Raw genomic sequence first — 24,392 nt, forward strand, 5'->3', positions numbered from 1 at the left:
TAGGACGCATATATATATATATATATATATATATATATATATATATATATATATATATATATATATATCTCACACACATACTCACACGTCATGGGAATTGAAACAAGGCTGCAATAACAGTGTTATACTGCTGGGGGTCCAGTGCAGTTTGTTTACTCAACAAAAGAATAACAGATATGTTTTCGGCAACCAAGAGGAACGAGGCAAAATAAACAGGGCCAAAAAAACCTGGTGGTGAAATTTGGGAGTTGGCTGACGGCTGACGTCTGACATCGTACCCCCACCTCCCCCCACCACCAGCGCTGACGACAGCGTCAGCTGCATGTTGGCTGACGATTGACTCCGTGGCACGCAACGGTGACAGAAACATTTTAGCATCATTTACAGTTGGACAATTGGACTCACTTGCTCCTGATCTCAAGAGCGTATACTCGACTAGATTATTTCCCAAAGCTTGGTCCATCCTCACTCGTCATCTTCCACAGCCACTACACAACGGGAATTCCAAAATAAAAGGCGCAGAAAACGGCATGCAGAACCATCCTCTGTCCATTTCACATTACCTATCAATAGGTGCTTAAAACGCACCAGTCCTCACACTCACCAAACATCATCACCTGAAACGCATATGACAGTTTGGGAAAGATACTGATGCACCAACCTCGCCACCATCATCTCCTGCTGACAGAGAGATCCCTCTTCCCCTAGGGTGTAGCTCGGTATTACAACGGCATCCAACCCATCCCCGTTCGTGCAGACCGCTAAAGACAACAGCTCCATTTCAGCCACTAGGAGACCGATATATGCCACGTATATCCCCAGAATTATATTAAATACTTGAAGAAGGTGATCAAGACTTTATGTTGTTATGACGATGCCCGTCTTAATGACCCTAGTTGTTGACAAGAGCCCAGACAACTTACAACTGTCAACAGTAATCAGAAAATTGACACTTGAGTGTTTGTATAAAGGTAATTTACCATTACCTTTTCTTAAAGAACCTCTGTCTGTATTGTGCGTATTTCCTTTGAACATATTCTGCCTTTGGCTGGAGTTGATACCGTAAATAGTCAATAATAATAATAATAATAATGATAATGATAACAATAATGATGATAATAGTGATATTACTGATTATTATTATTATTATTATTATTATTATTATTATTATTATTATTATTACGATAAGACTAGTGTTGGCTGACGCCTAACACTTCCTCCCCAAGTGTCAGTTCTGACGGCAACATCAGTCCCCCCACCCCCTCACCACACACACACACACACACACACACACACACACACACACACACCTCTCAGTAACATCTAAGGCGATCTCAGCACTGATGTTAACCGGTGTTAATAATGGCCTTGAATAATTACCATTTTTAACCTCACCTTACTGATGTTTACAGTAAACAGTATTCCATCTCTGTATGTATACTCTCTCCGTACTGTGTGGTGTGTTTCTTAACTTTTTATGCGCCCAGATTGTTGGGCCAGAGGGAGAGGTGGATGGGAGATGTCTTTTGCATTACTGTCCCGCTCATATCGTATCTATGATCGTAGGTAAACCTCCTCATGGGCCATCACGTCTCCTGTTATCTGTACACCTTTCCATGTGTGATTCATTTATCTCTATCCTATATTTGTGTTTTTTTTTTTATATGTTTTATGTATATATATATTTCTCTTCGCTAAAACCCATTCCCTTATGGCAAAGTCTTTACATATGTACTCTCTCTCTCTCTCTCTCTCTCTCTCTCTCTCTCTCTCTCTCTCTAGCGTTGATTCACGGGGGAAAAATATTTTGCCGTAGCTTCTCTCTCTCCCTCTCTCTCTCTCTCTCTCTCTCTCTCTCTCTCTCTCTCTCTCTCTCTCTCTCTCTCTCTCTCTCTCTCTCTCACCTCTCCCTGCCTCCCCTCTCTCTCTCTCTTGCACCACTCCGCGATGCCTAATGACGACCTCTGTGTATAACTTCCAAAACCTGTGTTCCCGCGCCGGCAGAGAGTAGACACCAGAGACTCGATCCAGCTGTTTCAATCAGCTGGACTGATGCAGGAGCCGGGCAAAACCCCCAATGCTGGTGTAAACAGGTACCAAAGGATCGGTCCGAACCACTGTGGCTCATCACTCGGGGGACTATACACACACACACACACACACACACACAGGCCCACAATTGACGAGATGAAAAGCAGATTTGGAAAAGTTGACCGCCATATATTCCCGCCTGCCAGTGGTGTGAAGCGAAGGGCTGCTGCGGCGTGAGGGAAATTGCATATGGATAGAAGGTCAAATGTAGGAGATACGTTAGAAGAACCTTGATGTCCTTCAAGACGAAGAGCGGAAACTATCCTTTCATTTATAAACGACTTGGAATACTTGGTAATTGCCACGAAGCGTAGAGAATGGCTTAGGTAGAATACCCTAGCGAAGACCATGGCAAATGATAGAATATTCTAGGAGCGACCATGACAAACGACAGAATATCCTTGGAGCGACCATGGCAAACGACATAATATCCTTAGGACGACCATGGCAAACGACAGAATATCCTTAGGACGACCATGGCAAACGATAGAATATCATAAGGACGACCATGGCAAACGACAGAATATCCTTGGAGCGACCATGGCAAACGACAGAATATCCTAAGAGCGACCATGGCAAACGACAGAATATCCTTAGGACGACCATGGCAAACGACAGAGTATCCTAGGAGCAACCATGGCAAACGACAGAATATCCTAGGAGCGACCATGGCAGACGACAGAATATCCTAGGAACGACCATGGCAAACGATAGAATATCCTAGGAACGACCATGGCAAACGATAGAATATCCCAGCAAAGACCATGGCAAACGATAGATTATCCCAGCGAAGACCATGGTAAACGATACATTATCCCAGCGAAGACCATGGTAAACGATACATTATCCCAGCGAAGACCATGGTAAACGATACATTATCCCAGGGAAGACCATGGTAAAATGAACTGAGAGAAAGAGACCTTACTTTCTCGGGATAGGCAAAACAGATCTCAAGACCCCCCTATAGAATTAGCGCACCACAGCTCTTGGTGTTAAAAAGGAGTCCTGAGGTTTCTTAGCCTTGTACGGTCCTCCTTGCAGCTCTACATTTTCCATTTGATAGAAGACGAGAAGCGGTGCTCAGTGCAAGAAACTCATGTCTTCTACGTCCTCGACGGTTTGAATGGCGTAAGAGAGTCTGTGTTTCAACTTTAATCATGAAAATAATCGTCAGTTGCAATGAGACCGACGCTTTAGATCTATTAAGCTGATAACATTACTCATATTCTTTATAAAGTAAGACTAATGATTGCAGTAACATATAATGATATACCCAACACTAGCCCTTGTTCCACCATTTAGTTAGGTATGTAGTAAGAATAGCGACAGCAATTTTCATTCTTCTTTCAAGCACCTTGAGACACAGCTGCTAAAGACGCCACAAAACCCTCTTAATGTATAAAGATATACAACTTTCACACTCCCTTTGTGCTCGCAAAGAAGGGGGACAGGGGCAACAAACAAGTCTAACAATAAATGTGAAATAATACTCCAATTTAATGTAGAGAGCCTCAAGCCATTTTCTTCAATGAATCAACTTAATCAGATGTCTTAGGCGACTGTACCATTGCCAACGACAACCACAGTGATAACGAGTGACGCTCCTCATTTCAGAAAATGATAAAAGTCCAATTAAAATGATAAGCAAGAACAATGGAACACAGTGCTGATAGAAAAAGAAAAAAAAAAAAAAAACTGAGTTAGACCTGCAAGAGAAGACATATTGTAACAACAGTCATAACACCAAACCCCTGGATAACAACAGCTATAAGAACAACCCCCTCCATTATTGACGTTCCTTAGCATAGCCTCCAGACAACAACGTCAACAACAACAACAACAACTAACCTTGGACAACAGACACCATTAAGACAGACTCCCAGACAAGTCCAAGAACGACTCACCCTAGACCACAGACCCTTAAGCCTTCAGACAACAACTAAGCCAACAGACACCACCAAAACAGACTCCAGACAAGACTAACAACAACAGCAAACCCCAGACAACAGACACCGCCAGCACAGACTCCAGACAAGGCTAACAACAAGAGGCAAACTCTAGATAACAGACACCGCCAACCGAAGCTTCCAGAAGGCAAAATCAGCAGCTATATACGATAATAAATAAACCCCCACTTACCCTACCAGAATGGACGTGAGCACAACCACCCAACACCGCCCACAAGAACAACAAAAACAACAAGGAGAAGAAGGAAGAGGCAAGAGGCTGCGTTGGAGGCCTGATGTAAAATTCCCAAGATGACATCAGAGTTGATCCCAATATCCTGGCCTTCGCAGTCTCCAACTCCCCTTATTGGCACCAAATCCTCGCTCTAACTCGGCTCATGTGCTACTTGATGCTTTGCCCACCCTCAGACCTTCTTTTTCCCTTCTCTTCATTTTCCCTCAGACTTTCTCTCTCTCTTTCTCTCTTTCACATCCCTCCCCACTTGCTCTTTGTCCAGTCCTCGTTGCACTAGTGTATTTTATACATTTCATGGACGTGTAGCCTTAGCGTTCTCTTTCGAGTCTTCTCTCTTCACACCGAGCCTTCATCTTTCATCATCCTTCATTTCTTTCCTTCGCCTCACTCCTGTTGTATATATATGTTCCGTCAGTCTTTTGCTTGCACTTGAATTCTCCTCTACACAGTGTCTTTCTAGTTCCCAGTTTTCTTAATAACCTCCCATATATATATATATATATATATATATATATATATATATATATATATATATATATATATATATATGTATGTATGTATGTATGTATGTATATATATACCCGTCCCTTGTCTTCACCATTGTGTTTGTCTTTTCAAACAAGTTTGTCTTCTTCTTCTCGCCACATTCTGCCACCTTGGCTCAGCCACCAATCCTAGTCTTGACCTGACCTTGTTGACACGGTATGAAAGTCCTGTCTGATTCATGAAGCTTCAGTGTTTCAAGTCTGGATGATTTTTCAGACTGATGCGAGTCATCAACTGTTGATTTTAATATCTCTTGTTACATAATCCGTTAATTCTCTTTCTTCTTTGACTTTGTGGATTTGATCATATTTACGAGACAAAGATCACACTTCAGTCTACTTAGAGAGGTTGTTCAAGATGAAATTCGAAATTTCCTACAGTATATTAGTCAAGTTTATGATTATTATTGTAATATCTTTTTCATTTTGCTCATAAATGTCAGTTTTAACTGCTGTAAAGTTAACTAAATAACAGAGTGTGAGATCTAAGGGTCTTTATATACAACACAGAGGAATACACAGAAGCAAACACACATAGACATACTATGCTTTTTAGGAATATGGTTTTGTTTTCCTTTTACACAACTCACGCTAAAGCTTCGTTTATTCCTTTTCACCCATTTTGCTGTGTTTGTGCTTCCGCATCATCATTTTATGACGGCAGTGTACCCGTGGTCCGCAGACGGACCACATCCCACACCCAAAAACCGCTGCGGTCTGTGGGAATGTTTGAATACAGTGTTCTGGGTAAGGGAGCGGCCACGCCCAATTGTTCCGTCTTGGGACGAAGTGTCTCCCACCTAAACCTCCCTCCCCCACAACTTCTCCCCCCCACACCACAGTATATGCTGCAACACACACTTTATTCCTTCATACACCACTACGTTTTTACAGTCTGTTTGTTTGTTTGTACAGCAAAACAGCCCCATAACTGTACTGTTTCGGTGTTAGTGACCAAGATGCTGGCACATAACCCTCGGCTGCGTTCTTCAAACTAGCTGTTAGTAAACATGGACAAATTATGAGGTATTACATGATCCGTAAACTAACTTATAAGTGATTTTATGATCGTTATTGTTGACTTTTAAGGCACTGAGAATCGTCAGTATCATGTCATTTGATGAACGTCGATACAGAGTTATAAGACATTTGATAATAATCTGTAATGAGTTATAAGACATTAGGATAAGCGCGAGTACATTTAGTGAGGCATTTGATAATCAAATGAAATCTTGTATACGGTTCTGTTCTAGATACATCTTTAGTAAACAATATTAACGTGATATATATATATATATATATATATATATATATATATATATATATATATATATATATATATATATATATCCAGTGACCTCATTGTGAAACCTCTGTGTCCATTTATCTGGGTCACAACCTCGTCACGATAAATAAAGGTTCGCTTCATCTTCTCTGTCTAAACTTCTCGATGCTTTCGAATCCTTTGCAACAGTAACCCTTGTCGTCCCACCAGCCAGGCATTCTCGACCACATCTTGTGCTGACACACCGTGGGATCTAAGTTTGAAGCATTTGGGATCTATGGCCCGAAGACTGAGGCGTTTCGAATCCCAAGTCTAAGGCGCTTGGGATCTCTGGACCCAAGTCTGAAGCGCTTCGGATCTTTGAACTCAAGTACGAGCATCTGTGAAACCGAATCCTGGCTCGTTTCAGATCTAAGGACAGTCTGGGTCGTTTCGGGGTCATGGTTAAGGGTTGTACCGTTGTCCTCAAGGGTTGTACCGTTGTGCTCAAGTGTTGTACCGTTGTGCTCAAGGGTTGGACCGTTGTGCTCAAGGGTTGTACCGTTGTTCTAACGAGCTGTAGCGTTGTTTCTAAGGGCTGTACCATCTTGATTATCAAACTGTCAAAGCCAACGCCATGATCTGTGTTAGTATCGTGTTGTTAATTTAACCTAACCTGACCTAGTATGAATTTAACCTAACCGTTGTAGAAAATGGCGGGGCAGTGCACCAATGAAGATGGGATACAGATGACATTTGTCACGGGGTTGGCACGATGGTACGTGGGGGAGGGGAGGAGGAGGAGCAGCATAGGACTGTAGGAAGGGGGGGAACGTGTGTATTTGGCCATCAATATGACAACACTGGGCGCCATTTGTGTCAAGGAGCGCCCAGTCGCCGGCCTAACACGTCCGCTCTCAGCACATACAAAAAAAGAAAATGGGAAGCGTCTTTACGCACCTGTACATCAGGCGCCTTGGGTATTTAAGGTCTTCGCACCTACCGTATTCACAGCTGATTTACTGCCTTCTGTACATCAGCCACTGGGTGTATGCTTCATCTTCTTTCGGCTTTATATACATCGTTTTCTTTTTGATTTAAGAGGCATTCTTGTTTATTTTCAAGCCCGAGATACATTTTCTTTCAGCATATATATATATATATATATATATATATATATATATATATATATATATATATATATATATATATATATATATAATCACATATAAATTTCTTGCAATGTGTCTATTTTATGAAATTCTTTGAGTGATTAGGAAGAATCTGCGGTGCTAATAAATTATCTACAGACCGAAGGTATAATGAATTTATTCAGAATACAACATATGTTCAAGACTATCTGTTATAAGTGACTTATCGTAACTAGTAATTCACCATAAATTCGTAGAGTCATTCAGCGATTTTGGGTAGTCATCCACAAGTGCTGCCTCACGTGATTGCTCGGTGGCCAGCGGCAACTCAAGGGTGGGCCGTTTTGATAACTGTTTCTTTCCCTACACCTCCAAGTTTTGGAACTCCGCGCCTTCTCATTTCTTTCCCAATAACTACGACCTGGCACATTTGATAGACAGATTTTCCACTTCTTCCAAAATTCGTAATTACTTTCCCTTGTCTTTTCTTTCTTCCCTTCCATAAGTCTCTCCATATTTCAATCAGGCCCCGGTCTTGATGTGGACTTTTGTCAGTGACTGGAGCCTTATACATAAAAATAAATACAATGATATATTGATAAAGCGTTTATCAACAGCTAGAAGGGTCAAGTCAAAGCCTTGTACCATCGTACTCTCGAAGGTGTACATATGTACTTGAGTCTATCTTGAATGAAATCATTATCTTGTAGCGTATCACATCCCTGTCTTATTTGCTTTCTCAATCACTTTAAGGAAAGCGTCACTACCATACAAGATATATCCTTGAGCAGAACCCCCACCCCAACACTTTACCATATGATCGTCAGAGTAACATAAAATATTTCTCATTTCCTCCGCAGCTCTGTCCCATTGCCCCCCTCTCCGGAGGGGGCTTTATCCATACATCTCCCGCTTTCATTGAGGGGAAAAGAAAATTGAGAGAGAGAGAGAGAGAGAGAGAGAGAGAGAGAGAGAGAGAGAGAGAGAGAGAGAGAGAGAGAGAGAGAGAGACGGTTGGATGGTGCGAGCCGTGGTGGCAATCCGGCATGTCCCCGATATTTCAGGTCGCCTCGTGGGTCTCATATTGACACCAAATCCCACCATCATCTGGCCACACTGCCAGGGACGCCCCCAGACAGCATATTTCTGTATTTGTCATCACTGTTGCCACTCCCGCTTCTCACCTTCATATACTCCTCAACCCACCTCCTCAATTTTTTTCTAGGTTTGATATATTTGGGGGTTTGCAAGAGACGATCGTGCCTACGTATTTTATTTTTCTCATCATGAATTTATTATGCCGTTGGTAGATTGAGATGAACCGACGATATACACACGGAAGTACAAGATTTATTTTCAGTTGAATTTATTTGTCATGAGAAAAGTAACAATTTCGATGCTTTTTTTTTAATTCAACCATGAAGATTGATATGGTGTTTGGCAATCATTATGATGCCTAAAGTTTGACATACGTGTCCTCTGGAATATATATATATATATATATATATATATATATATATATATATATATATATATATATATATATATATGCAAAAAGCAGGATGATGAAACACGATAAGTTCCCAAGTGCACTTTCGTGTCATGATCACATTATACATCAAGAGAAAGGCTGAAAGGCTTCTTGTTGGGTATAGTTACCCATCTTGATATTGTAGATGATTATTAAATACAGCTGTACGTTTTTTGAGAAGTATCTTCAATATGATTTACTATTTCGTATAGGCAGAGACCAGTGTTGACTCTGATGTTTGGATTCAAATTCCTCTGCTATGGATCGAAAAACTTTTCTCGCACCGTATTTAGACAGTTCCCGTTTCTATTGTATCAAACTGGACTTGTTTTTAGAGGCATTTTGTTTGAATTTCGATGAATTTTATTGTGATAATTAGTTGAAGAAAGAAATGTCTTAGCGTTTCGTAAAGCATATGTGACTGACTTCAAGACTGAAAATTAAAGAAAAATATCCTTATAATATTTTGTTTTTGTTTATTTTGGGGTTTATTTCATTATCTCACGAATGAAGTTAACATCATTTCTTGAAGAAAAAGAAAAGAATCCCAGATATTCATTAGCATCAGCTGATACTCACTTGATATCGAATTTGTAATATCAAAAGTATACGTGTATGATGCCGAGAACTGAGTATACCTTACCCCAACACCGGAGCAAATATTGAACTTTTCAACTCTGTTTCCGCGCATTGCTGTGAACCTTTTCAGCACTCGACACAGCCCTTGGGTTTGAAGGCATGACCCAGACGTGACCCCCTGAATTAAGGGTCTGGTTATAATCCAGGCCGGCTTACCCTTGGGTCGTACAGCTGTGCGCAGAGCGAATTCTGAATACGTAAAACATATCCATAAGGTAATATGATATACATGAATACGTAAAATATATCCATAAGGTAATATGATATACATGAATACGTAAAATATATCCATAAGGTAATATGATATACACATATAGAGGCACTATGCATAGGGAGGCTTTGGAAATGGCGGAGAAATGAGGGGGGGATGGATGAGACCTTACCAAATGTGGTATTACTGACATATTGGTAGGCTTGTGGAGGGAGAGGGAAGTTCTCGCTGGTGTCCCAAATTTTATGAAGTTTCTATCTTGGGCTGGTGTTTTCTCTGGTGATGGCTGCTGTCGACGGTAGATAGATTCTGCTGCACTCGGCTTTCATCGACTTGTTACACTAAGGAAAGTCGACATTCTAATGTTTTTTCTGGTGTTATGATCACATACAAGAGTGACGGGAAGAAAATGGTCTTTGTATCGCGTCAGCTTGTAAGAGGTATGAGAGAGAGAGAGAGAGAGAGAGAGAGAGAGAGAGAGAGAGAGAGAGAGAGAGAGAGAGAGAGAGTAAAGGCTTGGTTTCTTTCTCGCGTCTTAATAGCTGTGTTATAATAAGCTGTGTTGAACTTCATTGATAAACTAGTGATATTCCTCGTACGCTGTGTTGAAATGATGTGGCAAAAGCTGTCGTCTGCGTATAGACTTGAGCTTGGAGATATTTTTTTCTTTTTTTTTACTCTAATGACTGTCAAGGTGAACTTGCGTGCCATGCTTCTATTATTTGTCTATTTGTTATCCAATTTTAACATCTTTATTATGCGTATTAACTATCGCTTAATGTCTCTGTTTCTTTCTATATAAATTGTAGAACATATGCCATAATTTCATTTCATATCAAGATATTATCTTATTATATTATCTATCCCTTGAGCACAATTGTAACATCTTTGATCACGAAATAGCGCAACTCTTGAGCCCAACAATGTCTTTTCGGTATGATGGCTTGGCTTTTTCACTCGACCCTTTTCATAACCTAAGGCCTTACCGTCGTACTTAAGGGTCATACCGTCGTACTCAAGGGCCGTACCTCAGTGATCAAAGGGTGGTGGTGCCGTCGTGCACAAGGAGGGTTTAGCGTGGTAAGTAGGATCCATTTTCCATAGTCCGGTGTGGGGTAAAAGTGATGGAGAAGGAAGTATGGTACATGTAGCTGGGTCACGAACTGCTAATGTGAGGACGGTCAGGTGGGCTTGGGTTTTTTTTACCCCTGGTTGTCATGGCCCTCCTACAACCTCTTAACTTTCTCCACTTAAGCCTCGCTTATGTTTTACGGCTTCCTCCACTACTGTATACACTTCCTAGTTTCGTTGTAAATTAGAGTGGCTGGTTATTGCTGATGGTGATGTAAGACGTTGTATTCTTGTATATACAGTTTCGGGAAGATATTTACTATAGAAAAGCCTGGCCTATTAATGATAGTAGCTCCGGTGCAAAAATGATAAAAGCAGTTGATTCTTGAAGTTCAAAAATCACTGTCGTAAATGCACTTAAGATACTGAATTCCATAATGAAAAATATCAAGATATTTTTATTGAGCACAGAATGTCTTATGAATACATATATCTTCTGCTTGACGTGAACGTCCTCTCGTGGGTACATACCTCATGTGGAAGACAGCTCAACTTATTACATTTGTATTTTCATAAGAAATCCTATTTTGCATGGCACATGTGACCCGTTGACAAGTTGGTAAGTTGGTATAGTTCGATGTTACAGTATGTACCGTGTAAAGTAGCCCGCAGGTCGAGTATCATGTGTCCCTTTTTTTCAGGTAGTTAGCACCTCAGGACAGGTATTAGCGGGAGAGTATCTGGACGGGCAGCAGCAATCCGCCTTGCGTCTCCAGGTGACTCAACAACACCAAAATCACCACCACCACCATCAGCAGCAGCAGCAGCAGGCAGAGTATCACCAACAACACCACCACCTCCACCAAATACAGTCCCAGGAGCTCCAACATGATCAACTGGCAACCCCAAGTAGAAGTCCTGGTATGGTTGCCACCACGAAGTCCACTGCCCTTCCTGGCCCTCCTGTCACTACCACAATGCCCACTACCATCGTCCATGTCTCACCCACCACGCCCACGACGTCCCTCTCCACGCCCGCGTCACCAACCCTAATCCAGGGCAGCACTCCGCTCTCACAGATCGGCGCCCACCCCTGCCCTCCACCCCCGGAAACCAGCATCGTTAACCTGCTGGGTAAGACTGCAGTATCATCCAAATCTAAACTTTTTACATTTCAAGGTTGCTCCTTTTGTCAACTTTGCCAATGATATCAAAAGCTACAGCTGTTTGACCAGGTTTATCAGTTTGTACCGGTTACATCACTGATCAAGTGTTCATGCATCAGTCTTGATAACTGGCATGAAATATCGAAAATAGAACGCATAATCAAATAGGGATATGGTTCCTCAAATGCACCCCTAAGAATGTGTAAGAAAGTGTCATGATAATGCCAGGTCCCTCTGCCATGACTGATGTATTCTGAGCATACATCACCTTCCAGGTAGGTACTTAACTGAAACAAATAAACCATTGTATCAACACACATGAATCTGAGGTTTGTAAACTCCTTCCAGAACCCTATGTCTTCCTGTAGTACTGCCGGATTCCTACGCTTCTTCCTCTTGTCATCCAGCTTTCTACAGGTACAGTAATGGCTTGTGACTGACTTGTGTGAAGTAGCAGAAACCATAATTACATAATTGCTTGGTTTATATGTATATCTATATACATTTTTTCTTTTGCACCAAATGCTTACTTTTCCTTTTGTGGCACAGTACTGACAGTCTAATATCATTGGATACATGTTGGGTGGAACTTCCTTGAAGTAACATAGCCAATAAATTTAGTGTCTCTTTGATACCGATTGAAAGAAGAGTTGGGTGGACAGGTACATGTCTCATCCTCAGTGGCATAGCCATAATTTTTTCAAGGGAAGGGACCTAAGATCAGATGCATTATACAGTTACCCTCATAAGTTTAGAAATATGTGTGAGGTGGTTGATGGACTGCCTGCTTCCTTCCGTGAGATATGGAGAAAGACATTTAAAGACTGAATGATGGATAAATGGGCAACTTCACCTTTCATTTTCATGTGAACGTTCAACCCATTTTTTCAGAAAGGGTTCCCAGCCTCCCTGGCTTTGCCTTTGCTTGTTCCTTTGAAGGACAGTGAGGTGCAAGACTGTTGTGTACACAATTTTCCTTGTCTCAGTTGGTATGTTAGATATTAAGTGAAGCAGTAACTTAATCTAATGGAATATCCTTAAAAACATGTGATTTTCATCCCCAAGTTGCCCTTACCATTTTGTAGATAATACAATTTGTATTTAGATCTTAGACTAGAGGGTCAGAAAAAATGCAGTCATGCATCATAACGTACTGGCTAACTATTTTGCAAGGCATGAGTGGAAAGAACATGCACTGTTTTGAAATGAATGTATTTAAAGGTCGCAGAAGTTAAAGGATTTCAAAAGGTTTTGTGCCACTGCACCCCACCTTTATCTGGTACATGACCTGATCTAATGTAAATCGGATAAAAAGCGAATAATCAACTAACCCCATTTAACTTAACCAGACCCAATATGCTGTATCCTAACTTCTCTCTTGTGGAACAAAGCCTCTTGGTATGAAACCACAGCATGAACAGCTTCCTTAATTGAAAAACGACAATAGCCCAGAAATACTTTCCATCAAGTTTTTTGTTTTAGTTTTGAGGAGGATTCTAAAGGGTGGTAAAGAAAGGACATTCACATAGGAGCAGCAGTTGTACTCAGCGTAAGGTAGAGAAATTCAGAGTTCCTTACCAATGGAAGAAATAGGAGACAACGACGCATTGGTTATTATTAAAAGCTTTAGCTTGTGGGAAGTCCATTTTAAGATTTGTTCATGAAAATTTTTATAAACATTGAAATTAGATGCCATGATAAACTTGTAATAGTAACAGTGTTTGCTGTATACTGCTTAATGCAAAAAAATGCATTTTAATACTTTATGAGTCTATTTCATGCATACTTATGAGATCATTCTTGTCTGTGGCTTTCTTTTAGTTTTTTGATATACTGCTAAATCAAGGCTTCAGTATTTTATCATATAAAATGAAATGTGAAAATTTCACTAGAGGAGAGAGATTGATGATACAGCAGTTTGATAATTGTGACCTGATCGATAACTTAACACTGTAATCTTGACGCCCAAGTTTGTGATTTTGGATACGTACTTTGTAATGTTAATCAACTCTAAAAAGCTGATCAGTAAATGCAGAGGAACATATTGTGGTCTTATTTCTGGGTTGCATTAGGTTTTCATTGAAGCTCACTTTTTTCTGTTGCTTCATACCATTCATCACAAAGGGGAAATGTGAGGTTGAATGAATAAACAGCTCATCCCAACCTAACCAGACCCAGAGATGAAATTGCATTGCAGTCCTTAACAATTATATCTTGATCCACCATAAGAAGTATAAACATGTACTAAATATATTGCAAGATGTTGAAAAGATAACTGGTATAATGAACTGGTAGTAAATGCCAGCTGTCATCGTCCAAAACTGAGTTTTCTTAACTGTGTATTCTTGAACTTTCCTGCTTTTGGACTAAGAATGCTAATGCTCAGCCTGTAGTAATATTATACTAATGCAACAAATGGTAATCAAAAGTTATGGTTCTTTATTCTTAAATGGTATCACTTTCAACCCTGTCATAGGGTAGGCTGTTAATCGATGATTATTGATATACATTGCTGTATACCTGATTTTTTGGACTATTCCATATAAAAGTGCAGAACACTTACTGTGGAGCAGTTTATTGTCTAACATGATGAATTAAAGAGTAAAGTTCCTGCTTTTCATTGGGCTTATATGTCTGATGTTATGGTAAAACTTCATACAGAAAAAAAGAATTTAAGATCTTTGTCTCCAGCCACAGTAAACCCTGGAGACTACTCAAAAAATAAGGCAGCGAACCTCCATAAGGCATTCTCTCTTATGATTATATAACCCAAGGAGTCCCTTGTCCATTTTGTAAGGCTGTCAACTTACCATATTGACAGCTAATAAGATTTCTCTAATTTGGGTGTCTTATTTGTTATGTTTCTTCTAAACTATTGCTTTTATGATGTAGTTAGATTCTGCATTTTTTAGAGTATTTTCGCATTTGTGATGAATAATAAGTGCTTGGTAAAAGTTTAGCATGTTTGAATCTAGGTTTCCATTTCAGAATATGAGCAAAATGTCATATGAATTAATATTTTACATATATGCATTGTTGAGGGTTTTCAGATTGTTTTATGATCAGGTCTTAGTTCAAGGAATACCATATATTTTTGAGCTTGTTATTTATGTTTATTAACAGAATGTTAATAGAATTTGTCACTTAGCTGAATTTATCTACTTTTCCAAAGGATGGGGTACATTCCACCCTCAGTATTCCCATTCCTGAAGTCTTCCACGTAGATGAAATACAGTAACATCCTTTTTACATCGAATCTTAGATAAAGTCCAGTAATGTACTTTTAACATCAAATTTTGGATCTCCTTTTATTGATTAGCAGTGTTAGGTTTTTTTTTTTACAATGTCACTGTCAAATGTCACTAATCTTATGCTAAGCCTGCAAAGGATTACATTTGTCGGACTCACTGTGTATTAGTGCATCTTTGATCAGAAAGCATTTTAGAATTTTTATCATCATTGATGAAAGATTTTTTTGATAGAATTATATGTTTTTCCTAAGAAAAGTGAGATGTTATTGAAAGAAGACTTTAGATACTCCATATTCCAATGGCATATGAATTATGCCTGAGATGGATGAGTAGGCATTGGGATCTTATGTCTACATGTTTTATCTCCTCCTATGATGCCCTTTAGCCATAGACTTAGCATTCTTCAGCTGTTCTTAAGTATTATGAATCATGCCTCTTAGTAGAATATGAAAGTAGTGAGTTTCAATAATGTAAATAGATCTGATTGCTCATTGTAGAATGCAGACTTTAGATACATCTGGTAATATTTGGAACAAGTTTGGATTATGTATATTTGTTTCTTCTGTTATGAGAACAGGCCTGTTGGAGTGTGAAGAGAGTATTGTAAGAAAAGGTAATAGCCATTTGATAAAAGATGGCTGATCAGAAAAATTTGTTGAGTTTAGATATATAAACTTTAGGCTGTTAACTGCAGATTTTCAGGTTGGTTGGGATAAGGAGTGTTATCTTGTTCTACTCTTTCAGTGAGGAATTAACTACCAGATATTTCATATACACTCCCTCAAAATCCCACTCCTTTATTTGTTAGTGAGAAATTAACCATCAGATATTTGCACACATCCCCCAAAATCTCACTACTTTAATAGAAAGGCTTTCCTTGACTAGTGTGGGTCCTGTCTGTCATGATTTGAATCGGTTAACAATGGATAACATGGACTTGGAGGACTTTACACACATCTTGATGTTGTCTCTATACAAGTACTCTTAGAAAAAAATTTGTGTGACAGGATAAAAAGCCAGAGAAGAGAATTAGTTAGGAAAGAATATGATGATCTATGTGTCAGAAGTGGAGGGAGGAAGAGGAAGGGGGAGACTAGGAAAATGGAAGGATGGAATAAAAGAGACTTTGGGATAGTGAGACCTGAACATACAGAGGGGGTTAAGAGGCATACATGAAATGAAATGGATTGGATCAGTGTTATATACAAGGTGGAACATAGTGTCAGTAGGCTGTCAAGGAATAGATTATGGGGCTCAGCTGTGCAAGATAGGCCCTTGTTTTAGCAGACTTTATATGACAGCTAGTGAGTATGCTACTTTACTAAAGCAGTGTTTTATAGAAAAAAATATTATAGAAGCTGGGCACGTAGATATTAAGAGAGGAAGGTTAATGTGAATGTGAAACTCTAGATTCTTGTATACAATTAAATGAAAAATCAGAGCTGTAGAGGGAAATAATGTGCACAGCATTTCAATAATTAAGTGAACTGATTGGGGAAAGAGTGAAGAGGTAAGAGAGATGTCTGGGATGATGAAGTTACCAAAAGTTGCAGAGAAAGTATCCAAAATTGGTGTAATCATTTTGAATTTATGGCAAAATAGAGGTAAATATGAAATGTATGTATAGTACTGTATTGTATTTAGAGACAATCAAAATGAAAAATAGATGAAACAGATGGTCAATTCACTGAGGATCAGAGATATTTCACAAAGTTTTAGTGAAGTAACTATTGATTATCTGCAGCAGAGATATTTTATATACGGTGGAAGAGTACATGAAACTTAAATCTAACCAGACATCTCACCTTAGTCAGTCTATAAAATGAAAGGGTAATAAGATTTTAATTGATACAAAAAATTCTCCATATGTTTATCATTACTTTCAGTATTTTATAAGTCTTGTGCTCTTCATCCATTCCATACAAATGGGAATGGAGTTAGAGATGATTGATAGATAGGCATTATGTGGTTCATTTCTAGTTTCAGAGGATATTTTCTCATTTTACATTTATATCTGCATGATATATATTTGCTTGCAGGAGTTAGAAACTTAGTTGCTTCTGATTTTACTCTTTTTACTAACAAATTTAGAAGGAATAGATATTTATGCCAGGGCTTTAGTAATACTGTAGATTTAAGTTTGTAAAATATCTTTTTCTGTGTATATCATGTACACTTTTTCCCACATTCACTTTGGGATGGTGCATGCAGAAACTTCTCAAAAGAAGTCAGTAGCTGATCATCATCACTACTGATATTAGGTTAGCGGCCAGGAAAGGTTACAGTTGCCATATGACCCAGAAGCAATCTGAATGGCTTTAAAGAGTATATGGTAATAATGAATATTTCTGTTTTATCATAACTGGAAAGAAGATCCAGAATGATGTTGTAAAGGGTATGCTGAACTTTTTTCTGCTATATTAGACACTTTCAGACATGGGAGTTTTCTTCCTAAATTTACCTTCACTCACTGTGACTATGGAGCTCTGTCTCCCAACCTTTTGTGCATTCCCTTCAGTTTACTTTTGTAAACTCTTGAACAAAGTCTTGATTGCTCCACTGGTCATTATATGTTAATATTAGTGATGGGACAGTTAAAGAGATTGATACATTACAGAACTTGGCTTTTTGTGTAATGGCGATTGTGATTGATAGGATGTATGTACATTCAGGTTGCAGAGGTTGGGTATCCCCTTGTGCTGATGGCATCCCATTAGCACACCAAAATATTGTTTTACACAATAAGTCTGTGCCAGATAGATGTGCTAGAAATCTTACTTTTTACAGCATTTTGATTTGCAGTGGGTAAGTTGGTAAGATTAAGTAGATCTTTATCATAAGCAACTGAAATTATAAATTGTATTTTGATGATACCCACAGATATGAAATGTTTTTTTCTTTTAGCAGTATTATCATAATTAGGCAATTAAGCAGTCGTATGCAGAAGTGCTCTGGTATGAATTAGAAAAAAAGACAATATCTGAATTGGAGAAAGATGATCATATTTGCCATAGCTTAATGTGTGTCAGTTTTTTAAAAGGACTACAGAAGGTGAAGTAGCTTTTTCTTATATTAAGTAATATAGTTTTTTATGCCATAGCTCCTCTGACCCCACCATCATGTGAGGAGGAAGAGGATGGTGGGATGCGACGGCAGAAGCGAGGAGTCCTCCCAAAGCATGCAACCGCCATCATGAAAGCCTGGCTCTTCCAACACATCGTTGTGAGTTTAACACCAGAAGTAGTTATAACTGTAGTCTGCTCTCTTTCCTTGTTTCATGTGAAGTTGTGGGGAGATGATAAAACCAGGTGCTTAGTGTATCTATCAAAAACCTGAGGTTACTATAGTTCACATACTTTACTTATACTTATCTTTGAAGTGTGATTTATTTGGTTGTCCCACAGGTGATATTACAGTGATAAAGAAAAAATCAGTCAGTTTGAGCTTTTCCTCAACATTATTGTGAATTGCTATTTTGCCCCCATTTCCCCAACTAGACCAAATCCTGGATATGCTCCTGACAACAGGCATGGTTGTATTGGAAAAATTATGTATTTCTCATTTGAAGTGGAATCATAAATGTTGGGCATAGTTATGGATGTTAAGATATCTTTTGATAGTGAAAACATTATTGGACAGTTAGTTTCGCAAGAAGAGTAAGATATCAGTTGGATGATATTTAACAACCAAAGAGTAATTGATTGAAATGATGGCAAGAGATATTTAGTATAAAAAGGCAAGATTAAGATAAATGAAGTAAGGGAAACAGGTGAGGAATGCTGTCATTGGCCAAACCAGAGCATATGAAGTGGTCAGGGCAAATCACAGCAAGGTCTCTGAGGCCTGGTTGTGAAAAGAACGGTTCTTTTTTTTTAGATGGATCATACATGACATTTTTAGGGTGGATGTGAGCAATTGAGGCCTAAATACACACATACACAGTGTACACAGTAGTACCTACTCATCCATCTCAGGCACTCTTCATATCCCATTGGGATATGGAGTTTCTGGGTTATATACCAGAAGATTATGTTTATATTATCCTGAAAAGACACCTCAAAAGAAATGAAGTATATTCATTTGAATATTATTATTTGTTCCATGGAAAGGTCTGTGGGGCCAGATTGTGGAGAGGGAGCTATGGTTTCAGTGCATAACACATGACAGCTAGAGAATGGATAAGAGTGAATGTGGCCTTTCTTTGTCTGTTCTCGGCATTACCTTGCTAACACAGAAAATTACCATCAAGTATAGAAAAAAATATAAATTTTATGTCACTTGCAGCATTTTTTTAACTTTTTCTATCAGTACTTACCATTACTACCACTAACTGCTCCCTATTACAGCACCCCTACCCGAGTGAAGATGAGAAGAGACACATTGCAGCACAAACCAACCTGACGCTTCTGCAAGTGAATAATTGGTTTATCAATGCTCGACGTCGCATCCTCCAGCCCATGATTGATGCCTCCACTCCTCCTGATCAGAAGACCAAGAAGTCAAAGACCTACAACCCCAAGGCCTCTGCCACAAGGTTCTGGCCAGATAGTCTCATAAGTCTGCATGGTAAACCACAGAACAACAATAACAACAACAATACGGCTTCATCACTCGCTCGCAAGACTAACTTGTCTAACACGGGTACGTTGCATGGCTTTGGTGATTGGTGCTTCCTCATGCCTAGATCAGAAAATACAACAGATGAAGTTGACCGTAATTTTGCTCCTAAGGAACTGCATGATTGTTATTGCACTGGGGTATGGGAGGGCTTTAATGCTTTCATTTGCACCTTCCTTGGCATTGCTTCATTTCTTTTATCTTTGAAACAGTATGCCAGAGTCAGTTTGTCATTTACGCAACTTTCATTTTCAAAAATAATGATAATTGCATAGTTGATGACAGATGTGGAGGAAATATGCATCTGGCATTCTTCTACACTCGTCAAAGTTTGAAGGACATATGTTAGACATTCCTGCTTCCTCAGTGTAGTTGGGTCCTGACTTAGAAAGCTGTACCCAGTGAAAGGGTTTCATTATTGTACAAAAACTGTCTTCTGTGGGCTATCCTTACATGCACACAAAAGCAAATGTAATGACTGTGTTTTCTTTGGATCTCAGAACTTTAAAATGGTATGAATACTGGCTAAATGCCTAAAAACTTCTATCCTCAGTTTGCATTAGCTCAGATATATTAGAAGTACCTAGATAAGTCATTATATTTTTTGGACTACTAGATTATTAGGAGAAAGATGATTCACTTGGTTATTATCAGGATTTGTCCTGTGTTTCCAGTTGATAGGAAAGACTTTTGTCTCAAAATAGAAATATGCAAAATTGAAATTAATTTGTTCATAGTGAACAGATAAGAAAAGTTTTCAGAGTAGTTTTGATGGATTGAAAAAGCTCAAGAATGGTTGATGATTTATCTTTTACCTTATTCAACAGCCTTAGCAGCAGCAATAAAAAAATCTTTCATATTTGATGAGGAATTATCACATGCAAGATATCATCATCTTTTATTACAGGGGTCCTCACAGAACTATGGAGTTATATTCCAGGAGACTTGTCATTCTAGCAGAATGTCATTGCATAAGTAATTGAAACCCATGTTATAAAGGGTTTTGTTCCAGACCAAAAATTTCCATAATCTAATTCTAATGCATGGACTCCATCAAAAACATGATAGCTTATCATCAATATACTACACTCCATCATGATGTAAGTTAGACTTTCAGATTTGACTGTTGTCATTTTACTAGTAAGTGCTGATGATGAAGGATTGGGTTAGGTGATGGTGAAGCAGGATGGGGATGGAGTATGTGGTGTGTCAAGCCTTGCAAAGTAAGTTTATACATTTCAGTATATGATAATTGTGTTTGTTAATATATTTGGTCATTATATTACATACCTTTATTTTTCAAATTGGATATGAAAACTTAGTGTTCCTTATAAGGTAACAGTCAGTGGTAGGAATGTTATCATGCTTTGATATCATTATGAAAGTCCTTATAACTGGAAAACCTAACAAAATATTTAGATATTTCATTATTGAGGAAAAAGAATATATGAAAACATGAATTGCTGCAAAAACTTAATTGGTGAATTTGTATCCTGATGTTTGGTTGTCACCATCGCAAAAAGTCGCTCCGTGAACCATCACTTTTGGGGACCCCCTGTATTGTAGTTCAAGAACCTATTGTCCAGTTTAAGTATGTGCTGTTTCTTAGATTGGTCTTCATAATGAATCATGGAAGTTAAGACATTAAAAAGAAAAACCGATGTCCATTATCTCTTCATGTTATTCATGTCTAAAGTTACATCTCTAGTAAAACAAAGACAACTAAGTGATGATCATGAAGGCACTGCATGCAAAATTTTGGATGTATACATAGAATAACCCACTCATTTTATGTAAAGCTTTGCATGAGCTCTTGAATGTGAACCAAATAGGAGAATTACATCATAATCAAATCTATAAGATTTTAATGCTCATTTATATTTATGATTTTTAAGCAAGTAAGTGTTTATTGCACTGCAGATAAAGATCAGGTTGTGTTCAGAAATGCATGGCTAATATGTTAACAGTTAGTCCAAGCTTTGATTATAGGTTTTACAGAAGTATTTTTATTGTTTCATATTTCACTCATATCTATAAATTTTTGTAAATGTGATTTAAACAGTTGAATATTTTGTTTTCTCTACAGAGTAATGCATTTGAGCATATTTAGACAGACAAACAGGCAGATTCATTGATTCATTCCAAGGTCATAAGGGAAATGAAAAGTTAGGAGAATTGTGCTGACTTACCAGGGGACCTAAATAGGAAATGTAATGATGATATGACAGAGTGAGAGGGACTTGGGAGTTTACATCATCCCTAACCTGTCACCAGAGTCCCAACTCAGGAGAATAGTAAAGACAACCTGTCTTCTTGTTTTCAAATATTTGAATAAGGAAACATTTAGCAAACTGTTCATGTCCTACATAAGGCCAAAACTAGACTATACATCTCAGGTTTGGTCGCCACACCTGAATAAGCAGAAAGAGGGAATAGAGAAGGTCCAGAGAGCACACACGAATTTAAGAAGTTGTATGGTAGAAGAAAATGTTTAAGAGATAAGGCCCCTCAAGTGTAAAACTCCCACATCTTGCAGTACAAATAAGTAATTACACTCACACACACACACACACACACACACACACACACACACACACACACACACACACAAATGGATATTGATATTGAAAGATTTGGTGTGTAGCAAAAATAGGAAAATGTAATATAGTGACATAATGGGAAGCCTGTAAAGGTTACACTTAAAGAATTTAAAAGCTCATTGGTAGTAAGGGAGATTTGCAATTGCATATGATAAAAGATTTATTAGGGTTGTTATGAATATTTAGATTTTTTTAGAGTGGTTGACTGCTCCATGGAAGATGGTTGTTTAAACTAGCAGAGAATTCGTTTGGGTAGTTTGGCTTTCCAATTCAGGATCTGACTTTTTTTGACTGGTTACCAGTGCCCACCATATGACCTTCAAGTCTCATCTGACAGTGTACTGAAATCAGTCATTCTCCACAGTTTCTATTTTGGGATGGTTTTGAGCAACCCTTTAATGCTTCTGGCTGTACGTTGAGCATTGGTTGTGTTGCAAATCATTAACTGGCTATTTTTTTCTAGCATAAATTGAACTGATATTATAAATGTTTTATCATACTTCAAGCAGTAGAAGTGCAGTGCAAAACAGCCTCCAAAAGGCTTAGTCACATATCTTTATTGATAAATTCTTATTCCAACTTCCTCTTATCATTGTATAATATTCCTTCTCTCAGCATCCATATAATTTGTGGTATCCCGTTTTCTCTATCACTTCACATACCTTCTATGGATAATATTATATCTCTACCTCTGCACATATGTTCTTACCACTGAAATGCATCCTCTGTTATTTGGTATGTATCTTTTTATACCTAATTGCTGTTTCCCACATCAATGAGGTAGTGCAAGGAAACAGACAAAGAATGGCCCAACCACTCACATACACATATATATACATAAACACCCAAACATGCACATATACATTTCAATGTATACATATATATACATACACAGACATGTACATATATACACATGTACATATTCCTACTTGCTGCCTTCATCCATTCCCATGGAAGGATGGAGTGAAAAAGATTTTGAGCAAACGGGGCCTGAACATACAGGAGGATGAAAGATGTGCAAGGAATAGAGTGAATTGGAATGATATGGTATACCAGGGTCAACGTGCTGTCAGTGGATTGAACTAGGGCATGTGAAGCGTCTAGGGTAAACCATGGAAAGTTTTGTGGGGCCTGGATGTGAAAAGGGAGCTGTGGTTTCAGTGCATTACACATGACAGCTAGAGACTGAGTTTGAACAAATGTGGCCTTTGTTGTCGTTTCCTGGCATTACTTCGCACGCACGCAGGGGGAGGGAGGTGGCAGCAGGAATGGACTAAGGCAGCATGTATGAATATGTACATGTGTATATATATGTATACGTATGTGTATGTATACGTATGTATACGTTGAAATGTATAGGTATGTATATGCGTGTGTGTGGGCGTTTACATGTATATACATATGTATGTGGGTGGGTTGGGCCATTCTTTCGTCTGTTTCCTTGTGCTACCTCGCTAAAGTGGGAGACAGCATCAAAGTATAATAAATAAAACATAAATAGATATATATAGATTGTAACCATTTGGTGGCTGTCTTACTATTTCATCTTTGTGCTAAACAAATGTAAGAATGGGTTGCATTACTTCCAGTAACACCCTCCATACATACAAACTGGCTTTTTTCTACTTACATTTATTACTGAAGATCCAGCTGTTTGTCTTATTTTCATCAGTTGTTCCTTATACTTCTGGAGCCACACCCCAGTTTTTGTTGATAGAACTACAGATGTATTTGATTTTCACCACTTTTTGCCTCCTTTATGTAATCATCATTTATTAAGATTTTGATTGTTTCTGAAATACCTCAGTTTTTCACAGCACTCAAGATTTTCCTGTCTTGTATATATTATGTAAGAATAGGTTGCATTATTTCCCAGAACACCGTCCATAAATACAAACTGATTTTGTTCAGCTTACACATACTACCCAAAAATCCAGCTACTTTACTCCTCTACATCAGTTGTTCCTCACACTTTTGGATCCATGCCCTAGGTTTTGTTGACAGAATTGCAGATATTGTTAATTTTCTTCACTATCTGCACTCCTTTATGTCA

At 38.5% G+C, this 24,392-nt stretch overlaps 1 protein-coding gene across 7 annotated transcripts in view; it reads left to right on the plus strand.

Moving 5' to 3' along the window:
• The window catches only part of LOC139757403 (homeobox protein PKNOX1-like), a 546,893-nt gene that overhangs the window by 513,984 nt on the left and 8,517 nt on the right, over positions 1–24,392 (plus strand). For 6 of the 7 annotated variants that reach the window (XM_071677848.1, XM_071677851.1, XM_071677846.1 and 3 more), the window contains 3 exons: positions 11,407–11,839; positions 18,223–18,344; positions 19,469–19,763. In XM_071677848.1, the coding sequence (XP_071533949.1) occupies positions 11,407–11,839; positions 18,223–18,344; positions 19,469–19,763 (850 nt within the window). The remainder of the gene's footprint in view (positions 1–11,406; positions 11,840–18,222; positions 18,345–19,468; positions 19,764–24,392) is intronic. The other variant, XM_071677852.1, reaches the window with a different exon arrangement.

This window comes from Panulirus ornatus, chromosome 26 (assembly GCF_036320965.1).
Source record: "Panulirus ornatus isolate Po-2019 chromosome 26, ASM3632096v1, whole genome shotgun sequence".
NCBI classification, from domain to species: Eukaryota; Metazoa; Arthropoda; class Malacostraca; order Decapoda; family Palinuridae; genus Panulirus; species Panulirus ornatus.